This window comes from Mytilus californianus, unplaced genomic scaffold (genome assembly GCF_021869535.1).
Source record: "Mytilus californianus isolate M0D057914Y unplaced genomic scaffold, xbMytCali1.0.p SCAF_6, whole genome shotgun sequence".
Lineage (NCBI taxonomy): Eukaryota > Metazoa > Mollusca > Bivalvia > Mytilida > Mytilidae > Mytilus > Mytilus californianus.
The window spans coordinates 75,381,092-75,404,331 of record NW_026262712.1 but is presented as its reverse complement, the minus strand read 5'-3'; the positions used below and the strand labels follow the sequence as shown (position 1 = coordinate 75,404,331).

Below are 23,240 nucleotides of genomic sequence, written 5' to 3'. Positions count from 1 at the left end.
CTTGAAATGAGATGTGGTATGATTGTCAATGAGACAACTATCCATCTGAGAACACTGGAAGCCTCAAGGTTGTCTCGTGCTAGCATGTTCGCTTTGAATGCGGTCGGTCGTGGGTTAGCGCCATGACCGGATAATTCAAAAGGCTTGAAAATTGGTATTTGCATCGTCTCTGCTGCTAAGCACACGGCATTCGGGAGTAAGAACAAAGACTAGATCGCTCGCAGTTAGAGAAGTGTGGCCGGGTATGGTGACATGTCTTCAAGCGGACTGTTACCTTGCGAACTACCACGCAAGTTAAACTGTCGGTCTAGTATAATTAGTTATCAAAGGTACCAGGATTATAATTTAATACGCCAGACGCGCGTTTCGTCTACATAAGACTCATCAGTGACGCTCAAATGAAATAGTTATAATGCCAAACAAGTACAAAGTTGAAGAGCATTGAGGACCCAAAATTCCAAAAAGTTGTGCCAAAAGTTAGTTTTTCGGAAAATTTAAAGTTTTGTAACAGGAAATTTATATAAATGACCATATAATTGATATTCATGTCAACACCGAAGTGCTGACTACTAGGCTGGTGATATCCTCGGGGACGAAACGTCCACCAGCAGTGGCACCGACCCAGTGGTTTAAATAGTTATCAAAGGTACCAGGATTATAATTTAATACGCCAGACGCGCGTTTCGTCTACATAAGACTCATCAGTGACGCTCAAATCAAAATAGTTATAATGCCAAACAAGTACAAAGTTGAAGAGCATTAATTGTGGACCCAAAATTCCAAAAGGTTGTGCCAAATAAGGCTAAGGTTATCTATAAAGCAGGGTTCATATTCATATCACATTAACATGTTCTCGTCCTGATATAAATGCTTGCCATTGGATGTTAAATACAAATTCATTATTATCTTCATGATCATCATCAAACAACAAAGGACGATAATCTACACTACTTTTAGACCACCGTACGGCTTTCAACAGCTAGCAAAACCAAAAGTGCATGTATACCAAGCGTTAAAAATTCCGGCATGACAAAATATGAAACAATTCATAAGAGAAAACCAAGGACATAATTCATGATTAAAAATATTAAAAAAAAAACGAAAAACAAAAATGACAGACAGCAAATAACGCCAAACACTGAATTACATGCTGCTGACTTTGGAGAGCCACACAGTGACAATAAACTAACAATTTAAAAAGAAAAAAAATGCAAAGCTCCAATCTCTAAGAGTGCATCTCTTAGTATAACTATAAAGACGTCAGAAACAGACTGAGAAAAGCATGACCTTGTGCGACATCATGATTTAATTATCTATACTGGATGTGGGATCATAATTGCTTCCAACTTTTTAGCAATACAAATTAATCATATTCTGAATTATTAAAAACAAAATCAGTTAAATCCGATAAAAAGTGTTTAATTGATAACCTTTAAAAAAAAGTTCATTCAAGGATCGATAAGTTTACATGGATCGTATCTAATTAATTAGGCTCTTTAAATAAGATCACCGTAGAAATGAGGATGTGATATCCCGTTTGTAATAACTTTTCTTCATGTACAGGCCGACTTGCTTCTTGGTTTTGTCTGAATCAATTTGAATTTGGGAGACTCATACATCAACAACGTTATAATACATATGTATATTATGTGTTGATGGTAGGTAGATCTTTGTTATCTAAAACTTTTCAGGAAGTTGATATTTTGTATGGGATTGAGTGTGTGGTTGCTATCCTTTTGCTGTATACGCCACATCGGTATTCGTATTACTTTTGCCTAGATAGATACCTACTCACGTAAGTCCAGCTGATTGAAAGTTTACGCTGCGTCTTACATTGTTTTAAGTAATTATATATAACACCACACATTTTAAAAATTATTGAAATTATGGAAACATTAAAGACTTCGAAATAAAGGTAGTATTTATCAGCTATTGATATGAGACGCAATTTCGTTCCAAGAAAAAATATGTACTAAAAGCAGCTAGACATTATTATATTGTATCTCTTTTTCCTAAAGATATTAATAAAAATGTATGAGGGGAGAACATAATTGTGAATTGTAATCATCATCTCAATTGTTAATTTGAAATTATGTAGCATCGCAATACATCTTAACTATCAGACGGGTAGAGGAACGGACAATGAAAACTGCCAAACTGAATGTGAATCGTTTAAATAATGATAAATAGCTGATTCATTATTCAAGTCCTGTTCTTAAAGAAAATAATCACACAGATTGTTTACTATCATATTTTGCATTAAACGGATCATAATTAGAGTTAAACTTGTTTATTAATAACAATTGTATTTTTCTTTCTTATTCGACCAGTCCATCCAATGCATACACATCTATTCTAGGTGAAACAGTAGCCACATTTGATTCAGTTTGTCTGTTATGTGCCCAACTATTGCCAATTTGTTGTGAAATAGCTCGATTCATCGGAGAATCATTGCTATTAGATGAAAAGAAGTCCTCTATATTTGGTCTTGTTCCCATATATTGGACTGGTATTCTTCTCTGCATTCGTCCACTTCTTCGTAGCCATTTACAGCATTTGTTTCTGATAAATTCGTAAGAAAGCGATAAGCAAGCCAGACTAACACCTAGTCCTATTAGATAGAATGCGATTTGTATATCAACTAATTCAATTGTCTTTGCTTCTGTGACAGACATTTTTTGACAAACCCCATTTCTAGGCCAGATCTGCATCATCCAGATTTGAATGAGACCACTTTCAAGTATAGCAATTATTCTGAAACGAAATAGACAACGAACTAAATAAGGAATAGTTTAGAGTATGAAATTTGACCTTATATATGGAATAAGAGAATTTCTTAACTTAAGTTTAACATAATATCATGAAAACAAGACAAATGAAGGTTGCAACGTGCGTTTAGTTTTGAGAGAAAAAAGCAGTGAAGCGATCTAATACTTTGAAGAAAAAAGATGATGTGCTCGGCTGAATCCTCCTCTTATCATCTCGCCTGCGACTTTAAAACTTATCATTTCTATAGAAAATACAAAATGTATTGCTTTTCCATTGACTCTGAAAACGGTTGCAAATGAAAAATACGCCTAATGTATTTGGCACTTCCGAAGCGTTTAATTACTGGATATACATTCACCAAGAACAAAAAATGTTTTTAGAAAGCAAAGAATGTATACCTACATGATTACTTGAGGAACTTTTGACCTTCAAAAAATAGCCAAATCCGCCTAAGGTCAACTTTACATGAGTGAGTTGGATCCTTATTTTTAAAATATTTTCTAACTTTATCAACAGAAAATTTAAGGAAAATTTGTTATAAATCGTGTCAGCGTCGACGCACTGGCTTCTAAGCTGAGGATACCCTCGGGGACTAGCAAGTCAAGCCTCAGCAGTAACGACAAGCGTCTTATAAGACTAATCCCTTTTGAAAAGGTATCCCACGAATAGACATTTTCATTCAAAAATGGGCCACCTGACCGTGACCTCAATTTGTTGTCTAAAGGTCATCAGTTATTTGCATTTTGTCTATTTTGTTACCAGATATTGCCAGCTATATTACCAAAAAAGGACATAATTAGCTCTATTTATAGGTGAATCAGTGCTATTTGATGAAAACAAGTTTTTTTATATTTGGCGTTGTTCCCATATATTGGACTGGTTTTCTTCTTTGTATTCGTTCACTCCTGCGTAGCCATTTGCAGCACCTGTTTCTAATAAATTCGTACAATAGTAATAAACAAGCCAAACCAACTCCTATGCCTATCAAATAAAATGCAATTTGTATATCAATTAATTTAATTGTCTTTGCTTCTGTGACAGACATTTTTTGACAAACCCCATTTCTAGGCCAGATCTGCATCATCCAGATTTGAATAAGACCACTTTAAAGTATAGCAATTATTCTGAAACGAGATAGACAACGACCAAAATAAAGAATATTTTACAATAGAAAGTTCGACCCTTTATGTGGAATTAGCGATATTCTTAACTTAAGATCAACAAAAATAAAGACAAATACAGATTGCATCATGTTTCACAGTTTAGTTTTAAGAAATAAGTGGTTGAGCAGAATAGATATTTTTGCTAGAAAACATGATATTTTCGACAGGAGCACTGACTGCTTAGTTGTTGCTACCATCTAGGAATAGCAGTCTATAAGCAGTGGTATCGACAAAATAAAATTATCTCTTTTATTGAGAATAAACAATTTCATTCAAAAAGGGTCAATAGACCCTATTCTAATTTGGTGCCGAAAGGTCATCAGTAATACGAATTAAGTGTGCGGAGTAAATATTCGTCTTTCATCCACCTATTTAGTAAGATTTGATTCAATTTTTGAGCACTCCAGTGACCATGTTGTGTTTGTGGCCATGTTATTTTCGCAACAATCATGCGTGATGGGCTACATATATTTGGTATATACATTCAGTATAAAATTGTACGTGTGCAACATTATGTAAACCGCATCTTAAAGGTAACTAACTGTTTGTATAACCAAACATTGTATTCATATGAGATTGTGCATGATACATCCAACTTAACTAAATTTTCATGCTCCGTTGAAAATGTTTGTTTTCCTGTGTTTTGAGTGTGAAAGGGAGGATTATATCTAAAAGACATTTTCTCTGAACGAATTATATAATCTGTCAAAATAATTTATTTAATGTATCAGTTTTGGAAGATATTGATCTCAGAGACTATTTGTATTTTTACAGTAAATGCTTTCATACTTGGCATTCAATGACTGTTGTTACCAGTTATGACACTTCTGGTTGTCAACTGTTGTGGTTATTAATAACTGATACCAGAACGAATAAGGGATCACTCGCTGTTGAATTGGAATATCAGTGGTAAATAAGGTGTATCAACATTGCCATGTCTTTCATCTATCCAACAGTTCTAATCCTAACCTCTAATGTGTCGTATTTGATTTAGACTTTTTTTTTTATTAAACACATTATGTATAACACATTAAAAACAAAGACTTTTAAATCATTGAAAATTCCTTTTGATATATATATATATAAACATTGATTTGAAATGATTGTTATTTCAGTAAGTATGATACTAATAACCATCTTCGGTTGTCATCTTATTGCCATTTATGTATTTATTTATTTATTTGTTCAATACATTTACATTCATTTTCATTTTGTTCTGCTATTGCATATCAGTAAAATACTTACTCATCAGAGAACATCTGAACAAATGGAGAATTGTTAGGTAGACCAATAGCATATTGGACAGGTAAAATGTCGGATGTAGCAATGGCTAAATCACAGTTGTTCGTCATTACAAGATCCATGAATGTTTTATCAGCAACATAAGCGTATTCTCCTTTTAATACCTTTGTAATATGTACTTCAGGATCACTACTTAATATGGACGGATCAGTCGCATTGAATGTTATAATTCCACGCCAAAGTTCTTTTCTTTCTTCTAACTCAGAATTCTGTTGAAAAAATGCCAAAATTTGAAAAAAACTTGTTCAAATGTCGCTTCAATTCAATGAACAAGTTTTAAACATTATTTTTTTTTTTTGGAAAAAGTACATGCATGACTGTTAATTGTTCGATTTTTCTTCTTTTTCCTTCCTTTTATTTTCTTTATCGTTTTTTCAACAAAAATATTTATAAGTATTTAACCATCGATAATGCTTTGAAATCATCTAAATAAATGCCTTTTCATTGATTTCAAGTTAGCGTTTATCACACTAGGAATACAAACAATTCAAACATAACATAAAGGGCACTCTGGAAATTTAAAAGAGATCCATTAGAAATTCTATTTGCATTTAAATTTCCTGATGGTATTACTGAAATGTCCCCTTCTATAGCTTGGACATAAAAGAGCTGTATTTTAAACCCTTACTTATTTTTTGTTTATATAAATGACTTAACATCCATTTGAAAAGTACTGTAATCATGTGACATTACACTGTCCTTTCTTTCATACAGTAATGACTCAGTACTTATAGCATAGTCCTCAAATGGATTACACAATATAGTTTAAACAAGGTACACGGTTACCAGTGGCGGATCAAAAAATTTTCATAAGGGGGGCCCACTGACTGCCGAAGAGGGGACCCGCTCCAGTCATGCTCTAGTGATTTCCAATTTTTTCCCACAAAAAGGGGGGGGGGGGCTGCCCCTACTTGGATCCGCCTATGGTTACGGTGACGAACGGGACTTAATTAGCGGTCAATCTTGACTATTTTATTTGATAAACTCAGAAGAAAATTGCAAAGTTATTTTCTTAGATAATGAATTGGTTGAACATTGCACATAATACAAATACTAAGGAATATTATTTATAACATCTGGAATTTTCATCAGTATTGTAAATTTCATGTGTAGAACTTTTAAATTCTTGTATTAGTCCAGTTATGTTTTATTGTAGTGTTTATGGCCATTTGATATTATGAAGAACATCAATCACTTGAATCACAATATAAATCGATGGAAACAGTAAAACGTCAAATCAAATTTGCAAAAAATCTTCTTGGAGTTGATTCAAAGGCTTAATCGGGAATGTAGTCTGTTCATATTCATTACAGGAGACGTTTAGCCTGTCATCACATCCGATCTGGCACTTTTTGGATTCCAAACGATTCCCTCAGTTTTTGTTTGTTATCTTGATTTGTCTCCTTTATCAATTTATGAGATTTGTGAGATTTGAACATCGGTAAAGTACTGTTGGTTTTTTTTAATACACAGGCGCTTCCATCTTTTATGGAATTTTAGCTATATTTTTTAAACTCAAAGGAATAATTATCATATCATGTTAATAAATTTAGCCAGCAATAAGGCGAAGGGATCGCTTCAAAAATGAAAATATTTTTTTTAAATGATAACCTTCTGGTTTGACAATGAAGCAAAATGAAAATTATAAATTATTTTGGAAAAGTTGTCTTTTAAACAATGAGACTGCAATAAACGAAAACAAGTAAAAATTATAAGCATGAGATTTAGAAGGTATCACGTGTATTGTAAAGATATAGCTAATAAAATTCTTCTTCTTCGTCAGTCTTTATCTGTTGGTTTTTGTTAACATTTTAGGGAGTACCTTGAAAATTGTTTCATATATCGTTGCCCCTGCTGTGCCCCATTTATAGGAACTCTGAGCAACTAGTCCTTCAAGATTCGTAAACGGTAATTTTGTTTTGGAGACTGTTAGAAAGGCCACAAAGTTGCCACTGTATGTTGCCACCATTATAATACAAAAAATCCACCAGAAACTCAAGAGTGTTCGTCCAGCCGAAGACCTGGCTATATGTTCTCCGCCTGTAAATCAAAGAAATAGCTGAAATACCAGTAAATATAACTATATCGCAGGTTGATTCCACATTAACCTATGATACCTGTTAATGTTGATCACCCAATTTTGTCAATATAACGTAACTATAAACAACTGTCACGCAAGTGGGAAGTTTAGCTAGCTATAACACCATGATTAACCCACCATTTTCTTCGGAAAATGCATGTACCAAATCAGGTATATGGCAGTTGTTTTTCACTTGTTCCGTTGATTGATAGTATTTGATTTTGTCAGTTTTTATGGACTTTTACTTTTTGAATTTGCCTTGGAGTTAGGTATTTTTGTTATACTTTTTTAGTAAATTTTTGCACGAATATAGGCACATGTATTTGTAATAAAAACAATTCTTTGTATGATTTGACTTGTAAAAGTAAAACGCATATTTGTATTATCCTTATAATTCATATCTGCATGTGAATGGATTTCAATCTGACGTTATATTTATTTTCATTTTCCTTTATTTCATACCATTCAATAACAGAAACATCTCTTTTCAGTTACGAATGAAAAATAAAAAAGAAGAAAAGAAAACACAACATGATTCCTTACAATTCAATACCATATTGAATAAAGCTACAAAAATATTCTAATATGCTTTCATTTGTTTTATAACAACATATTTTCCGTTTTGTTCACATGGTCGGCGAAATAATAGTCAGAAAGATAGCTCGGAGGCGGTAAATATGGCACGGCTATTTAAGTGTCCAGTAAACGTAACATTACTGATCTGGTGTTCATTGTTTTTTTTTCTGCTTAGGTGCTATTCAAAGAAACTGTAGCATGAACTATATTACTTAGAGTAAGATTATTGATGGCGACTCTTTTTATCGTCTAGTGTAATTTCAGCGAGGTATCACTGTCTTGCGTGCTGTGAAAACACATAATGTAGAGGAGGATACCCAATATTCATTTGTGTTTATATTTCCACTTTTTCATTTACTTTACTACCATTTATAGGAGTTTGATAGATTCATTAAAACCTTCCAATAAATCCATTCAACTTGAAGCTCATGTAAACAGTCTGAAATTATTTTTATTATTTTAACTTTTGAGTATTTGAAATTTCGAAAATAAGAACAATAACAGTTTACCTTGAGTTAGCAATGCACCATACATATACCAAAACGAATCTGAGAAGTGATGAAGTCCTCTAGTCTTCATTCGGTTCTGAACGTAACCGTAAAATGGGTTATACTTCTCGAATGCCACCAGGAAAAGCGATACAACTGGTAATGAAATTCCTATGTACATTAATACTTTAGGACTGAAAGGATCAAGTAATGTTGCCCAGCGTGTATCATTTGGGTTAGGTTTCTTCATAAGGATAGCAGAAAACTCGTAGTAATATGGATGCGTGAAATCCATTACTGTTTCCCTATGTGACTGAATTCCCAAAGGTGCTGCTATCATATCTATTTCCTGGAAATGAGACTACTGAATCAATTACTTATTTTTGTAACAAGTGGTTTACAAAGCATTTTATCTTAACTAGATTACGATATTATCACATGTCTTGATCAAAATTTGAAGAAGAATAAAATGAAAGTGCATCTTTTGATGTAAGCAATTATCAAACTTTGTCAACGCCTTTTCTTCACGTTTTACACGATACAGCGAAATATGCTCATATTGTTATTTTTTATTGGTTGAATACCTGATTGAAAAGCCCAGAATGTATAATGATGTTTTTTCCCATGGATCTGTTTCAAGTTCAAAATGAAAGAGGCTCTGGTGCTGATGACTTTCTTATCGTTAGTCATAGTATACATACAAATAAAAAAACACATGGATCAAACGTTACTGAGACAGCACCAATAGATGCAAAGAAACATGAAAAATGATCAATATACGGTGTTAAACAATACATGCAAATGCCTTTTTTTTCATTTATTAAACTCTAAATCCGCCCTGAATGTAGACACATTATTAGTAAATTTCATATTACCTACCTAAGAGCTACCATTTAGGTAATATTCTTCAGAAAGTTACGATATTACATTTACATTAAGTGTGGAAGGGCATACTTAGTTTGATGAATGCATTTTCTCGTCAATTAATCTGTGGAAACATGGTATCTAAGATAAATTTAAATTATTAATATTTGGAATTAAGATGAACATTTCATGAAAACAGCCTGCAAATACTATTTTAATAGATTATCAATTTTGTTAGAAAAAAGAAAGGACTAGGATTATCTTGTTGAAACACAGCCAATAACTAACTTTTGAATGAGGAAAATTGACTTTTGATTTAGAAATATTGTCTTACTCACTCTTCGCTGTAGTTGTCCTATCATCCCATTCCACGTGTTATTATCAGATCCTACACCCCACTTCCCGTCCGGCGGTGGTTTTATTTCATACCTTTATTGTAAAAGGGAGGATAGAATTAAAATTGATTTAACAAAAATCTAAGGTGACAATTTAAGAGGATGAGACAGGAGAATGATTTTTTTATTTGCCAAGACCATTCTTACATGTTATTCTGTTGATGTATTCCAAGACAATGTAAGATCCATAACTACACTTGCTCTTAATGGCAACGTCACACTGTATTTCATGTTTGTAGCATTAGTATGTAGTTAAGCGAATATACTTCGTTTTTGTACTTATTGAGGGTTATAGAAGCGTTGGAGGTGCACACAGGGCTATGTTCCTCGCTTCATTCCAAGGGTTGACTAGGATATAGAAATATGGTAATCCTTGGACCTCTCCCGCCTGGAGGTAAACACTTGCTTATGTGGTGCACCCGTTTTGAAAATCTAATACCATGTGTAGGGTGGGTATCTGGAGCAGAACACAACTAAATATAACTAAGACATTGGTTTGAAAAAAGAAATTATTTGTTGCTGATAAATTATAAAAAGAAGATGTGGTATGATTGCCAATGAGACAACTCTCCACAATAGACCAAATGACACAGAAATTAACAACTATAGGTTATTATGCCTTCTTACTTAATTTCTCTTTTAGAAAATGGTCAATGTTCTTCAAGATAGAATCAAGAAGCCAAATCATAAATAGTGTAAAACATCAATGTATTATAGTTCATTTAAAGCCAAAACTTGTACAAATCATTGTATAGAATGATATTCTGAACACAAAAAAAAATAGTGCATAGTGAATAGATATGCGCATACGACAAAACCGGAAAGAGTACAATGTATTTGGAACATGTAATATTATTCCTTGTAGCAGATACATATGTAAAATAAGATAGTTGAAACATCTTGATCTCTAATTATAAGCCCTTAAAATTTGTGAAAACTAAATTAAAGTTGTAAAAACTTACTTCATTTACAAATAATATATCTGTTTTTGATATAAGTTTCAGCTTCAGAAAACTGAAACACAAATATGGTCAAAATACATACGTAAAATTTAGACTGTTAGACAGTTCTTTCAGCAGTTCAATTGTTATTCCACTATACTGTTTTGTTTTGTTATCCAGTATAACAAATGGTGGCCACTGAAAGGTTCGATAATGTTATTAATGTAGTGGATTATTTATTTAGTGATGAGATAAAGAAAAAACAAAACAAAAGCAAATATCACAACACAACACAACACAAAACCCATTTCAGTCGGTTAAGAATATTTTTTTATCCTACATTTTATGGTCTTTAAAAGAGTATGACGCAAAATATTTTAGATATGTTAACAATCACTAAACAGACAAGAAAAGCGAGTCGCAGTCCCTTACCTGTGCCCAGAGGATGAGCAACATGAAGTAATCTTAAATAAATGATAATTAAGAGGAATGAATTCATTTTAAATCTTCTTTTAAACATTAACTCTTACTTGTCCGACATTGAAAAAAAAAATCCAAAAATTTACTTAATGAACAAATGTTCAATTTATTTGTCTTATTCTGTAGTGTGATTAAAAATAATAAAATGTTCCCATTTGTCCGGACCGTGTTTATAATACATATATTTTTTCTAATATTGAAAAAAAAACTTGGATGTACTTCTCCAAAAGAGACCTGCAGTTTATGTATGATAAACATTTGCTATCAAAATCATTATTCATAGCATGATTGGGGGAATATTTACTTTTTAGGTTGTGATCCTGTAAATACTTTTTGATCATCATCTTCTTTTCTTTTTCCTGGGTTTGTTTTCTTTTTCACTCGATTTAACGGTGACTTGAAATCTCTCAACCACTTCAGTATTCCTTTGCCTCAGGGAAGTTGAAATTAAATGTACCAACAACACGGCACTATCATATTGAACTTTGACTTAATAACTATCCCTGAGATTGCTACGTATGAATTATATATGTGTTGAGTCGTCAAGATCTGTACCAACGCATATTACGACTGATATACTTTTTTGATTTCGCCTGAGATGTTCAAAAGGTGGTTTTACTGATTATTCAGTTAATAACTGTGGCTAATTGGTATTTGTTATCGGCTATTTGCTAAATATTTTTTTCGTTGTTAATCACTTCGTTTTATATCGAATATGCTAAATATAAAACAAAAAGTTCACCAAAATGGGCTTCCAGCCTGAATTGCTATTAAGACAGTAATTATGTGTTGATATCATATAACATACAGTCATTTGTCTAGTTATTGCTTGTACTTTGTCTCAACCACAAAATAGTTTTAAAACATACTTGTTCAATTTTATCTCTATTTTAGTTATTTCATGTTTAGCTCCTTTTGGTCATATAGCGTTTTATGTGTTTTGGTACTTATACATCATTGGCTTTCAAATATGCGGCTTTTACCGTTCCTGATGATGGTAAATCCAGGAAAACGCTTCGGACGCAACAAATTTATAAAGTGTCGTTTTCATGTTTTATAGCACTGTGTTACCGGTGCTGGTGGACAACAAATCTCCCAATATATCATCAGCTCAGTAGTCAGTGCTTCGGTACCGACATGATTTAAAATATACCTTTCTAAAATTGTCCGTTTATCATAAATTATTAAGAAACTAAGATTCCAACTCCTTCGTGCAAAGTTGAACTTAGATGGGTTTGGCTATAAGGTACGTATTCATCTTGGCTTTCAAGTACATGTCTTTGAATGTTGTTGATGAAGATAAATCTAGAAAATCGCTTTGGACGCATCAAATTTATATACTGTTATTATCTATCTTTATCGTACTGGGTCATCCTGAGTGACAGACGTTTTGAAATATAATGATAGACTACCTGGGACTAATACATAAAATCGAGAATGAAAACGGGGAATGTGTCAGAGACAACAACCCGACCAAAGAGCAGAAAACAGCCCAAGGCCACCAATGGGTTTTCAACACAGCGAGAAAATCCCGCACCCGGAGGCCGGCTTTTGTTGGCCTCTAAACAAAAATATGTACTAGTTCAGAGAAAATGGACGTCAAATGAATGTTATTTGGTCCCAAAGACAACTAATGATCCCTTAATCCCCCAAACATTATTCAAATGTGAAATAGTGGTGCATACTTTATCAGATTGTGTTATTTATTTGGCAATACATAAAATGTTAGTTTACTCACTGGTAGGGTGCTGACAAGAATTTTCCTTTGATTATAGCCAAATCTTACATTCGGAAATATGTCTTTTATTTTTATTAAGCTTCCATTTAAATGAACAAATCCAATCTGCAATAAACCACGCCCTGTTTTATGCCACATCAACGTTTGGATTGGGAACCATTCACAATCATGAGCAGCAGCTTTAACCTGAAGGCATATAAGAAATACTACAAGATCAATAGACGTTTTCAACTTAACTGATGTATTGTAAAAAAAAACAATTATAAAAGCTGTGTAGGGTATTTTGTTTGATACAGAGACAGGTCTTAATCATTTCATTATGTTCGAATTTAGTAGCATACGTTGAGGCGATAGTGCCCAAAAGGTTTTTTATTGAACCCTACTGGATATTATATTCACCTAGTCAGAAACTATACTCTTCAATGCTGGACCACTTGACTTGAATAATGTATTGAAAGTCCTGTATGACAGCGTTAATCATTTTTTAAATGAGTTTTGGATCGCCAATGTAAAATTAAGAATATTAACCAATTGAAATTGCTGAGTTGAAGCGCTCTGGTTTGATTTGATCTGGTATTTATTAGATCTTCTATACAATCACACAGTCCACAAGAGCGTACAATAGTACTTAATATGTAACACATGTTTCAATTGACGCCATTTCTCCATTTCAAAAGTTCATTGATTTGAAAGCTACATTAATATGATTTGATTTTGTGAAAATTCAATATCAACTTTGCAGTCCCATATGTTTCTATTGTATCTCTCAGTTTTAGAGTTAATTTGTATGGAGAAGTATGTGTAAACATTGAGTTTTTTTCTTCTTTCTAATATACATTTTACTTGATTAATGTATTCGAATATGTAAATTGATGATGATGATGATGATGATGATGATGATGATGATGATGATGATGATGATGATGGATGGATGTTTAATGTCCATAATCAGGACGAATTGAATATGAATATTAGCTCTGCATTGTACTAGAGAGACACACTGAGTCGGATTTTACACGTGCTAGTTCACACGGTAACAGTCCGTAAGAAGACATGTTACCCTCCCCGGACACATTAATTTGATTCCGATGCGACCAGTTTTTGCTCTTTATCCTTAAAGCTTCGTATTTGCGGAGAAGCAGCAAATATCAATTTAAAACTCTTTAGTTTGACCCGGCCGAGGTTCGAACCAACGACCTTCCGCACTCGAGACGATCATGCTACCACTAAACCACCGAGGTGGTAATATGTAAGTTGGATTAATAACGAATAGTATAATTTTTACCGCTTGCCGTTGTTGCTGACTTTTCAACATTATTGTCGGATATTTTATAATAGCTATATTATCAAACGCACAACTACTATTATTTTCTAGGATCGTCAAGTTTCCTGTGTCAAATATACCAACTAACCAACTGGAAAAATACAGTAAGGAATTCCTCCAAACGTTTTTCCGTCCAAAATCGAAAGGCTGAAATAAAAAAAAAAGCTATTTTGATCTGAGTAATAACGACATGGACATGATTTTCATAGTTTCTTCAGATTTTGTCCTAATGCGCGACTTACATAGATTTGGGGAGGTTTGAGTGCTCACAAACATGTTCAATCCCCACCACATTCTTTATATGGTTGACCCAAAACAGGAGCCTGCAGTCCAGTGGTTGTCCATTGGAAACTGTCTGCCATAATATATTTCCGTTTAATGTCATAAGCTTAAATCGTTGGTTTTCTTTTTTTGTTATCCCGGGGCCTTGTATAGCTTACTATACGGAATAGGGTATGTTCTAGCTCCTAACATTTCTCAGTACGTATGTATACATTCCTGGGTTTCAAATGTTAGATTTGAGCATTCCTGATGGATAAGCCAAGAAAAGCGCTTCGGACGCCCGAGATTTATTTAAAGTGTTATTTTCATTTGTAAACATTGGATGTCTCATTACAACTCAAATGTCTTTTTTATATTGTATTATATATATATACTATCTTTGTCACAGGTAACCTCGGATACAATCAGTTTTCATAGCCGTGACTTATCAACGGATTTTCCCATTCCCTATGTAACACAATGGGTGTCATAAAAAATTTCAAAATATTTGGAAATTTCGCCTCGCTTGCAGTTGATAAGGTTGGTGTCTAGGTGAGAATAAAAATGTTTACCGTAAAATTTAAAACAAAATTTATAATTTACGAAAGGAAAAATTGATAACCGCAATAGATGAATATGATTACCTTTTCAAGAAATGACTGACATGAACTAAGGCGGCATAAGACTGTAAAATTTAATCTATCTGGATCTCTGTTCGGTTCATTTTGCGAAAGTGCATCTATTTGAGACGATGTCACTTCCTCCATTCTGTACAGTACAGCGAATATTCCAATAGTTGATAAACTATTTTGTAAATCTACTGCCTCATGTTCTGTAAAATATGTAATTACTGTAATTATTACACTTTAAAAAAGTTGAATAATTATTTTTAAAAAAGAGATTTATTGATTTGGATTAGGCTTAAGAGTCAAAATTGACATTTTCTTGGTTTTATAGATTAAGATTCAGAAAACAGCAAACGATATTAAAATAAATTTTGATAACTTTCGTTAAATGATTTTTAAATATCCTAAATAATAGCATAAACATTATTTTTATATGAGTTTCATCATAATAGCATAAACATTATTTTTATATGAGTTTCATCACAACTGTACAAGGAAGATGGTTTCTGGAATACTGCAGTATGCGCTTATTTTCTAACAACATGCTGCTTATCATAATCTAAATTACATGTCTTTTCTAAAATAGATTTGCTTTAGGATTTATAATGCTTATCAGTGCTTATAATGATTTTATCTATGCTGTTAATGCTATTGTGTTTGAAGCATGCATGCATCCTACATAAAATAAGGAGATGTGGTATGATTGCCAATGAGACAATTATCCACCAGAGTACAAATGACGTGGATCTAACGAACTGTTTGTTTTACATTAAATTGTATTGTCATTAAGAGCTTCCGAGTTTATGTTACTTGTATCTATTTGCAACGAATATAAATTGGCCGAAACAATTCTGTATTTTCTTTCTAACATAAAGGCCCACGCTTGATCAGGCTGCTCAGACCCTAAATAATTAATTATTTCTTTACATGTTTTATTCTAATGTCGTGATTGTATAGTTTGAAATTATAAAATGAAAATAGAAACCCAATTACAATTCCTAGGGTTAAAGCTGAATATCTACTTTAAATACTGTATATATATATATACAAGTCTAAATTGAAAACGACGTTCTATCCTATGATTGCGTTGGATAAAAACCGCAATTTTTATACGTGTGCATGCAAAACAAATTTCTTGGTAGAGGGGTCTAAATACAGCACAAACAACATTTTCCAAAAGACCAAATGAGTGAAAAAATATATTTTAACAAAACGCATTTGACTAGCAGGTCGAACAACGGATGTTCTTTATATATATATATATAAGAATAAGAAGATGTGGTATAATTGCCAACGAGACAACTTTCAAACAGAGACCAAATGACATCAAAGTTAACACTATAGGTCACCATACGGCCTTGAACAATGAGCAAAACCCATATTGCATAGTCGGCTATACAATTAGCTGATTTCAAAATGTTTTCCGAGTTCTTCACTGAAAAAACAGTAAAATATTAGATGCGTATAATACATTGTATTGATCAAAGATACAACAAAGATAACAATAATTGATTTTTAAATATTTTTAAACTTCTTTTAAAAATTCTTCGTGATGGAATAGTTGTATTCTTCAAAATTCGATATTGTGCAAAAATATTTGACTATTTTACAATCAATTTTGGACATCAAAGAAACGGATTAATGTACGACGAGAAACGCGTGCAATTAACGAATTTAAAATCGCTATTAAGGTAGCTTACCAGTCGAAATCAGGAAATTTAGGGTGGTAGTATTTAAAACATTTCTCCAACTTTGGCACCTTTAAGGAGTAGAGCAATGTTTCTTTGAAGTACATCGTCTGTCTTTATGTCCCAACAGATAACAAAGATACCATATTTCAAATACAAACAGTTAATATTATGCTACATATAGTAAGGTTAAACGTTTTTGTCTGTTCTGTTTGGGCCATGTCTTGTGTTACATATTTTTGGCTTCTCAACTTGTGGTCTTGAGTGTGACCGTTTAAAAGATTATTTCGGAGACACGCGTTTGATATGGAAATAGTTTCAGATGGATTAAGGACATTTGTCGTTTTTTTTATCGAATGGCAGGCTCACTTACTTTTTTAAAAATTATCGACTGTATAAATTGCTATATATTTAATATTTCTGTATATCTAACAGAGAAAGGAAAGACTGGGCGGCTCGGAGTCAGAATTATGAGTCAGATATCTTAAACATCCCATTAATCGTGTAGGTCTAGTACTCTACAGGATATTTATGCATCACATTTACATGATACCGTAATGAAAATGCATGTAGCAGCCATTACTCAGTTAATGTTATTTCTATGTTTTTCAATCATACAAAAATGTCCATGAAATGTAAGTTACACTACATAGATAAGTGCAAATAATCGATCACAACAATGTTTGAGTTCAGTTTAATCATAAGAAAATAATTCAAAATGAATGTTTAGGTCATGAGAGGGAAATATAATTCACCAAACGTGATATGATTCCAAAGCTCTTTATTCCACGGTGGTTTAAGTAATCATTTCTGTTTATCAAAGCAGACATTATTGTCTAAGAACTGCAATATTTTCTTTACAAAGTTACCATTCACAATTTCTACTGTAATAATTATGTGTATGAAATATAGTTTTTCATGCTTGACAAATGTTTTTTTTTCAGATTTGTTTCTTGTTGTAATAGAATCATTACGAAAATTTCGTGACATTTATCAACATAACAGGAGAAACTTAACGCTAGGACTCTCCCTGAGCAGAAAATAATTATAGACTTAAAAAAATAATGCGACACAACAATTGGTCATGGTCAGTGTCAATAGGTTAACACTCAAGTTCGTGCAGTTTCCCGTACGTTCCCTATGTTACTAGGCTTAAATTGCTACGTCACCCGGCGTTATAGACGATTCGGTGATTGTTCAATAACGTCATTCAAGCCGATTGACCTTTCTGTATGATATTATTGCATCTAATATTTGTATGTATCTTTTTCAGTACTGTTGCACAAATATTTATATATTCAGGAACCGTTTTCACGAAAACCGAAAACGAAAACTATGAGAAAAATCCTAAGAAAGTCATAAACAATTCAGACTATCATGGAAAGGGGTATTTAGGCCTATTGTTGGTCCAAGAAAATGAAGCCTTTCGAACTATTTCTAATATGCACATCATGTTTGGACAATTGATAAAATTAAGAAATGAAGATGATTAAACAAGATTTTTTTTATGTAATGACGTTAATTGTGCAGCCACGTCATGATATGTGCTTTCATCGTGAAATGACAAAACATGTTGAATTTATGCAGTTTTCCATCCTTATGTTCTCTGTTGAAAGAAAGCGTATTAGGGAAAAGGGCATAATGGCAACAACTAAACGTATAAACTGCTGACATGCTTTGTTCCAAACAAACAAGGAATAATTCAAACTTCTACTACTATGATTACAAAACGCATGGAAAAGTATGTTTACTTTAATAACAGAACTATTTGAATTTTCTAATATTTATCTGAAACTCTGGTTATAAGAACACACGTATTTGAATTGTCTAGTGTTTATATGAAACGCTGGATACAAACACAGAACTAATTGAATTGTTTAATGTTTATCTGAAACACTGGTTATAAACACATTACTGTTTGAATCGTCTAGTGTTAACTGAAACGCTGGTTATAAACACAGAACTTTTTGAATTTTCTAATGATTATCTGTTTGAATTTTGTCTAATGTTTATATGAATGCTGGTTATAAACACAGAACTATTTGAATTGTCTAGTGTTTATATGAAACGCTGGATACAAACACAGAACTAATTGAATTGTTTAGTATTTATCTGAAACACTGGTTATAAATGTACTGAACTGTTTGAATTGTCTTGTGTTTATCTGAAACACTGGTTATGCCAATAACAAAGGATAACTTACCTGTAGCATTATCAAAGACAACACACACGGATGACCACTTGAGGTAGGTTATCACTGATATCAATGTCTGAACAGTACTGCTAATGTTGTTGATTGCAGGTCCTAAATGCGCAATATTTCCGGTTGGATTTGGACAGTTGTTCAACACAGGACAGCTCATTGTACGTGCTGTCATATTTCCTGTTTCAATTATTCCATAAATAAAACTACAATTGTAGATTATAACACTGTAATTTTCAAACTTTATATTTTAATTGTTATTAGAAAAAACAAATTGAATAATCCCTTCGAGTGTGAGATTTCCAGATGAGGTCTACATCAATACTTAAAACAATTAAATAAATAGTTATAATTCCCAGAAATCGATTGATCCGAAAAATGATCCGAAGACCATTTGATCGAAAAAGAGTAAATAATCTTTCTGAACAATAAATATCTAATAAGCTCCTCTGTGGAAAATGTACTTAATAATAGATGCCAATTAGTTGTTTATTCGGACGTGATGTCCCTTGTTTAATCTTATTAATTGATTTGTCCTTCCATATGTTTCATTTAACCCCTACTGGTGTGTCTAATGTACAGGAAATGCTCTTTTGATGTGTTTTATTAAAAGCCTTATCGTCGATGACTTTTAAACCATTTACATTTCACCTAACAGCATAAAATGACAGAAGTTAGAAACATGTGAATAATTAGTTCTCATAGATTATTAAGGACACAATTTAATGTTTACTGCGTGAATTAAAGAGCCTGGTTTTACGATGATGTTAATGACCATGAAGCATTATATTATTATTTGTAATAAAATTTTCCGGTTTTTATAATCATAATACAATAAGTCGTCGATAATAGATATTAGCACACTATGGATATACAATACTTCTGAATTGTTCAGAATAAATTTATCAGCATTTGTTATAACGTCATCAATTTAATCTTCTAAATTGGACTGGGAAAGAATCTTATATACCTTATATTATAGTTCATGTCTGTTATTGTAACAAAAAGGGTTTTGTTTTTAAAAAAAGCATGTGCTACTTTCTATTTCCGAAGAGTTTGATTGTAGGGAACTATGGTCTTTTTCCTATATAAAGAAGGACAAATTAAGATCTAGAATTTTAAAGGGTCGACTAGATACCACATTACCATATGCATCTGTTGTGTTTGAATTGAACAAGTTTGTGTAAGTTTGATAATGAAAGATCGTAGCTACTCAATATTTCGTGTAAATATAACCATAAGCCATTGTCCTGTTCTCCTTGTCTACACATCCTATATTATGATCTAACTATATAACGTTAAGTAATTATAAACGAAATCTATATACGTTTAACAAACAAATCTTGTGAAAACCGCAACCTTTCATAATCTGAGCAATTGTTCTAGTGCCAAAGTATTGATTTCAGTGTTGCTGGTGTTGAAAATACTTTTTTGGCAACCAGTTTAATTGGTCTGATTGTATTTCCCTGTTTAGTTACATAAAACGTTTTCACTATAGATATAATTGTCTTTAGAAAAAAAAACACGACTCAATGATATCATGGAAGCATGCTCGACTCAAATGCAGGAGATCATGGGCGGGTCAAATAAAGAATATTTTAACAGATTTGCATATAAAGCTTCTTCTTTATTAGACATTTTCGAAAAGTCGTCCATATAGACACTTACACCGACACCGATACCTACACCGACAAAAAAAATATATGGACCGTATCAACTTGAATGTCAAAACATACTGAATGAATGATCTCGTAAAACTTGGTTGCAGATATATGAAAAAAATATATAATTTCTTGTTCGGAATCGGAGCTAGAAACACCGAATGCTCTCATTAGTTTTAGATTATTTTAAGTAATGAATTTGTGATATTCCATCTGGTTTTTAAATGCCTGTGGTCGTTGTGCATATGGAGATGACCCCTTCTCAAAAAGGTTACCTGTAGGCATAGGCGTAGGTGTCGGTATCGAATAGTTTTCGAAAATGTCTAATAAGCACGCGATAATTGCAAGACTTAGTATATCGTGTTTGCAGGCAGGATGACATAAATTATATAAAAATAAGGAGATGTGGTAGGATTGCCAATGAGACAACTATCCACCAAAGTTCCAATGAAGTGGATGTAAGCAATTATAGTCAACCGTACGGCCTTCAACAATAAGGAAAACCCATACCGTATAGTCAGATATAAAAGGCCCCGACATGAAAGATATGAAAGAATTCAGTTGAGAAAACTAACGGCCTAATTTATAACAAAACAATTTACGAAAAACAAATATGATAGACATGAACCAACAACAACCACTGAACTACAGGATCCTGACTTGGGACAGGCACATATAGAATGTGGTCGGGTTAAACTTGTTTGCTGGCGCCAAACCCTCCTGTTAAGCCTTGGACAGTGGTGTAACAGCACAGCAAAAGAACAAACTATAAAAATCAGTTGAAAAGGGCTGAACTTATCAGATCGATTCAAAGCAGAAAAATATCTAACAAAAACACAGACCGGATGTTGCGGTGTATTTATACATCCCTAAATACAAAATAGACACAAAGAACTGATCTGAGAATACTCGCAGTCACTGACAGCTAATTGAAAGCCAATATCTATTTGCGGACCTTACGAGCAAGTAAGCCCCTTACAATACATTCGATTCACAGTGTCGGTTTTGTACAAAAAGGGATAGTTGTCTCATTGGCCGTCATACCACATATCTTTATTTTTATTTTCATTTGACATGATCATGCTATCGTCTTAAATAAGCATGTAGTATTTATAGATGGTCGTTAAACAGTCATTAATCATAATGTTAATATATTTCATTAAAACTTCTATCTGTATAGATCTTTCTTGTTCACTTAAGTTAAATCATCAATTTCTTAAGTTAAATATCTGTTGGATTTTATTCAGTAAAAAGAACGACTGTGTTATCGTGTTTTAAAAAAAAAAAATTGGTCGTTGCGTACGTCCGTTCGTACTAAACATTAAAAGTAAAAGAACACTAAGAGGGTAATTAAACAAAATCACTATTTCTACACATATAACACCAGGGCAAACACAAAAAATACTGAACGAAAAAAATATTTCCCTGATATTCATTGAACGATCTACACTAAAATCCGGAATAAATCTTGTAACCATGGCTTGATTTGTTGTAAATATATCTCAATATAACATCTTGCTTTATTTTAAAAATGAACTAATTAACCTACAAATACTTTGTTTTTTCATTGTTGGGATATATGGAAATGTCATCACCCTAATGCCATAATGTATTGATATATTGAACGTAAATAGCAACGATTCCTCTTATAAACTGATATCAAGATTTTGTTATTTATTATTTTAGTACCATAACGGCCAGAAATGACATGCACCCACTTTAAGAGCATTCTAAAAGTTAAGAATAAAATATAAAAAGACATATCACTTTAAACAAGCACAAACTCAGCCGTCATTAGATATAAGAAGATGTGGTATGAGTGCCATTGAGACAAATCTCCATCCTAGTCAAAATTTATAACAGTAAACCAACATAGGTCAAAGTACCGTCTTCAACACGGAGCCTTGGCTCACACCGAACAGCAAGCTATAAAGGGCTCCAAGTGTAAAACAATTTAAACGGGAAAACCAACGGTCTAATCTATATAAAAAACGAGAAACGAGAAACACTTATGAACCACATCAACAAACGACAACTACTGAACATCAGATTCCTGACTTAGGACAAACTCAGCCGTCATCTCCATAAAAATTGAGCAAATTTGAAATATTGGTATGCGTTTACTTGAAAATGACATACAAAACTAAGTTAACAACTTACATAATTATTAGGAAATATCAATCCTTTTCCATTAATATCGCGTAGGGATGGTCATTCCATATAATAATAATAATGATAATATTAATATTAATAATATTAATAATTAACCTGATAGTCGTAAAACTATATGGTTTTAAGTAGGCCGAGTTCCTGTTGGATGGATATTGACAAAATGTATACAATACTAATGACAATAATAATTTGCTACATTAGAAACGCAATTGTCACATTTTTTACTCGTTGCACATATTAAATCTGATATTTTAATTGAGGCGAAAACAACTATATATTACCGATGCAATCTCAGTCATATGACAAAACAAAATATATAACAGCTCAACGATTGATTGTTTTTATTGATCTTCATCTTTATCAACCAGCTTGTAAAATTCATTATAGATTAAGCAATCTTATGTGATTAAAAAATGAAAATTAAAACTAAATACAAACTAGACATGTGGGAAGACACGAATGCCCATCGTATTTCCATGAACCATAGGTCATATGCTGAACATGATCTG

General features: G+C 32.6%; 1 protein-coding gene across 3 annotated transcripts; it reads right to left on the bottom strand.

The window, feature by feature from the left end:
* Positions 1 to 1,403: 1,403 nt before the first annotated feature.
* Positions 1,404 to 19,517, bottom strand: LOC127705036 (glutamate receptor ionotropic, kainate 3-like). 3 transcript variants are annotated; one of them, XM_052209283.1, is made up of 10 exons: positions 18,899 to 19,517; positions 15,026 to 15,213; positions 14,082 to 14,267; positions 12,797 to 12,982; positions 10,682 to 10,776; positions 9,581 to 9,671; positions 8,400 to 8,727; positions 7,057 to 7,274; positions 5,178 to 5,443; positions 1,404 to 2,754 (listed from the first exon to the last, which is right to left on the bottom strand). In XM_052209283.1, the coding sequence occupies exons 1-10, from the start codon at positions 19,071 to 19,073 to the stop codon at positions 2,319 to 2,321; spliced, it is 2,169 nt and encodes a 722-aa protein (XP_052065243.1). In that variant the 5' UTR covers positions 19,074 to 19,517; the 3' UTR covers positions 1,404 to 2,318. The 3 variants fall into 3 exon arrangements, with proteins under 3 accessions (XP_052065243.1, XP_052065244.1, XP_052065245.1); XM_052209284.1 differs by lacking the exon at positions 18,899 to 19,517 and having other exon boundaries at positions 14,209 to 14,267; positions 15,026 to 15,103; XM_052209285.1 differs by lacking the exons at positions 1,404 to 2,754; positions 5,178 to 5,443; positions 7,057 to 7,274; ... (1 more) ...; positions 9,581 to 9,671; positions 10,682 to 10,776 and having other exon boundaries at positions 12,856 to 12,982; positions 14,209 to 14,267.
* Between the last annotated feature and the right edge of the window lie 3,723 nt (positions 19,518 to 23,240).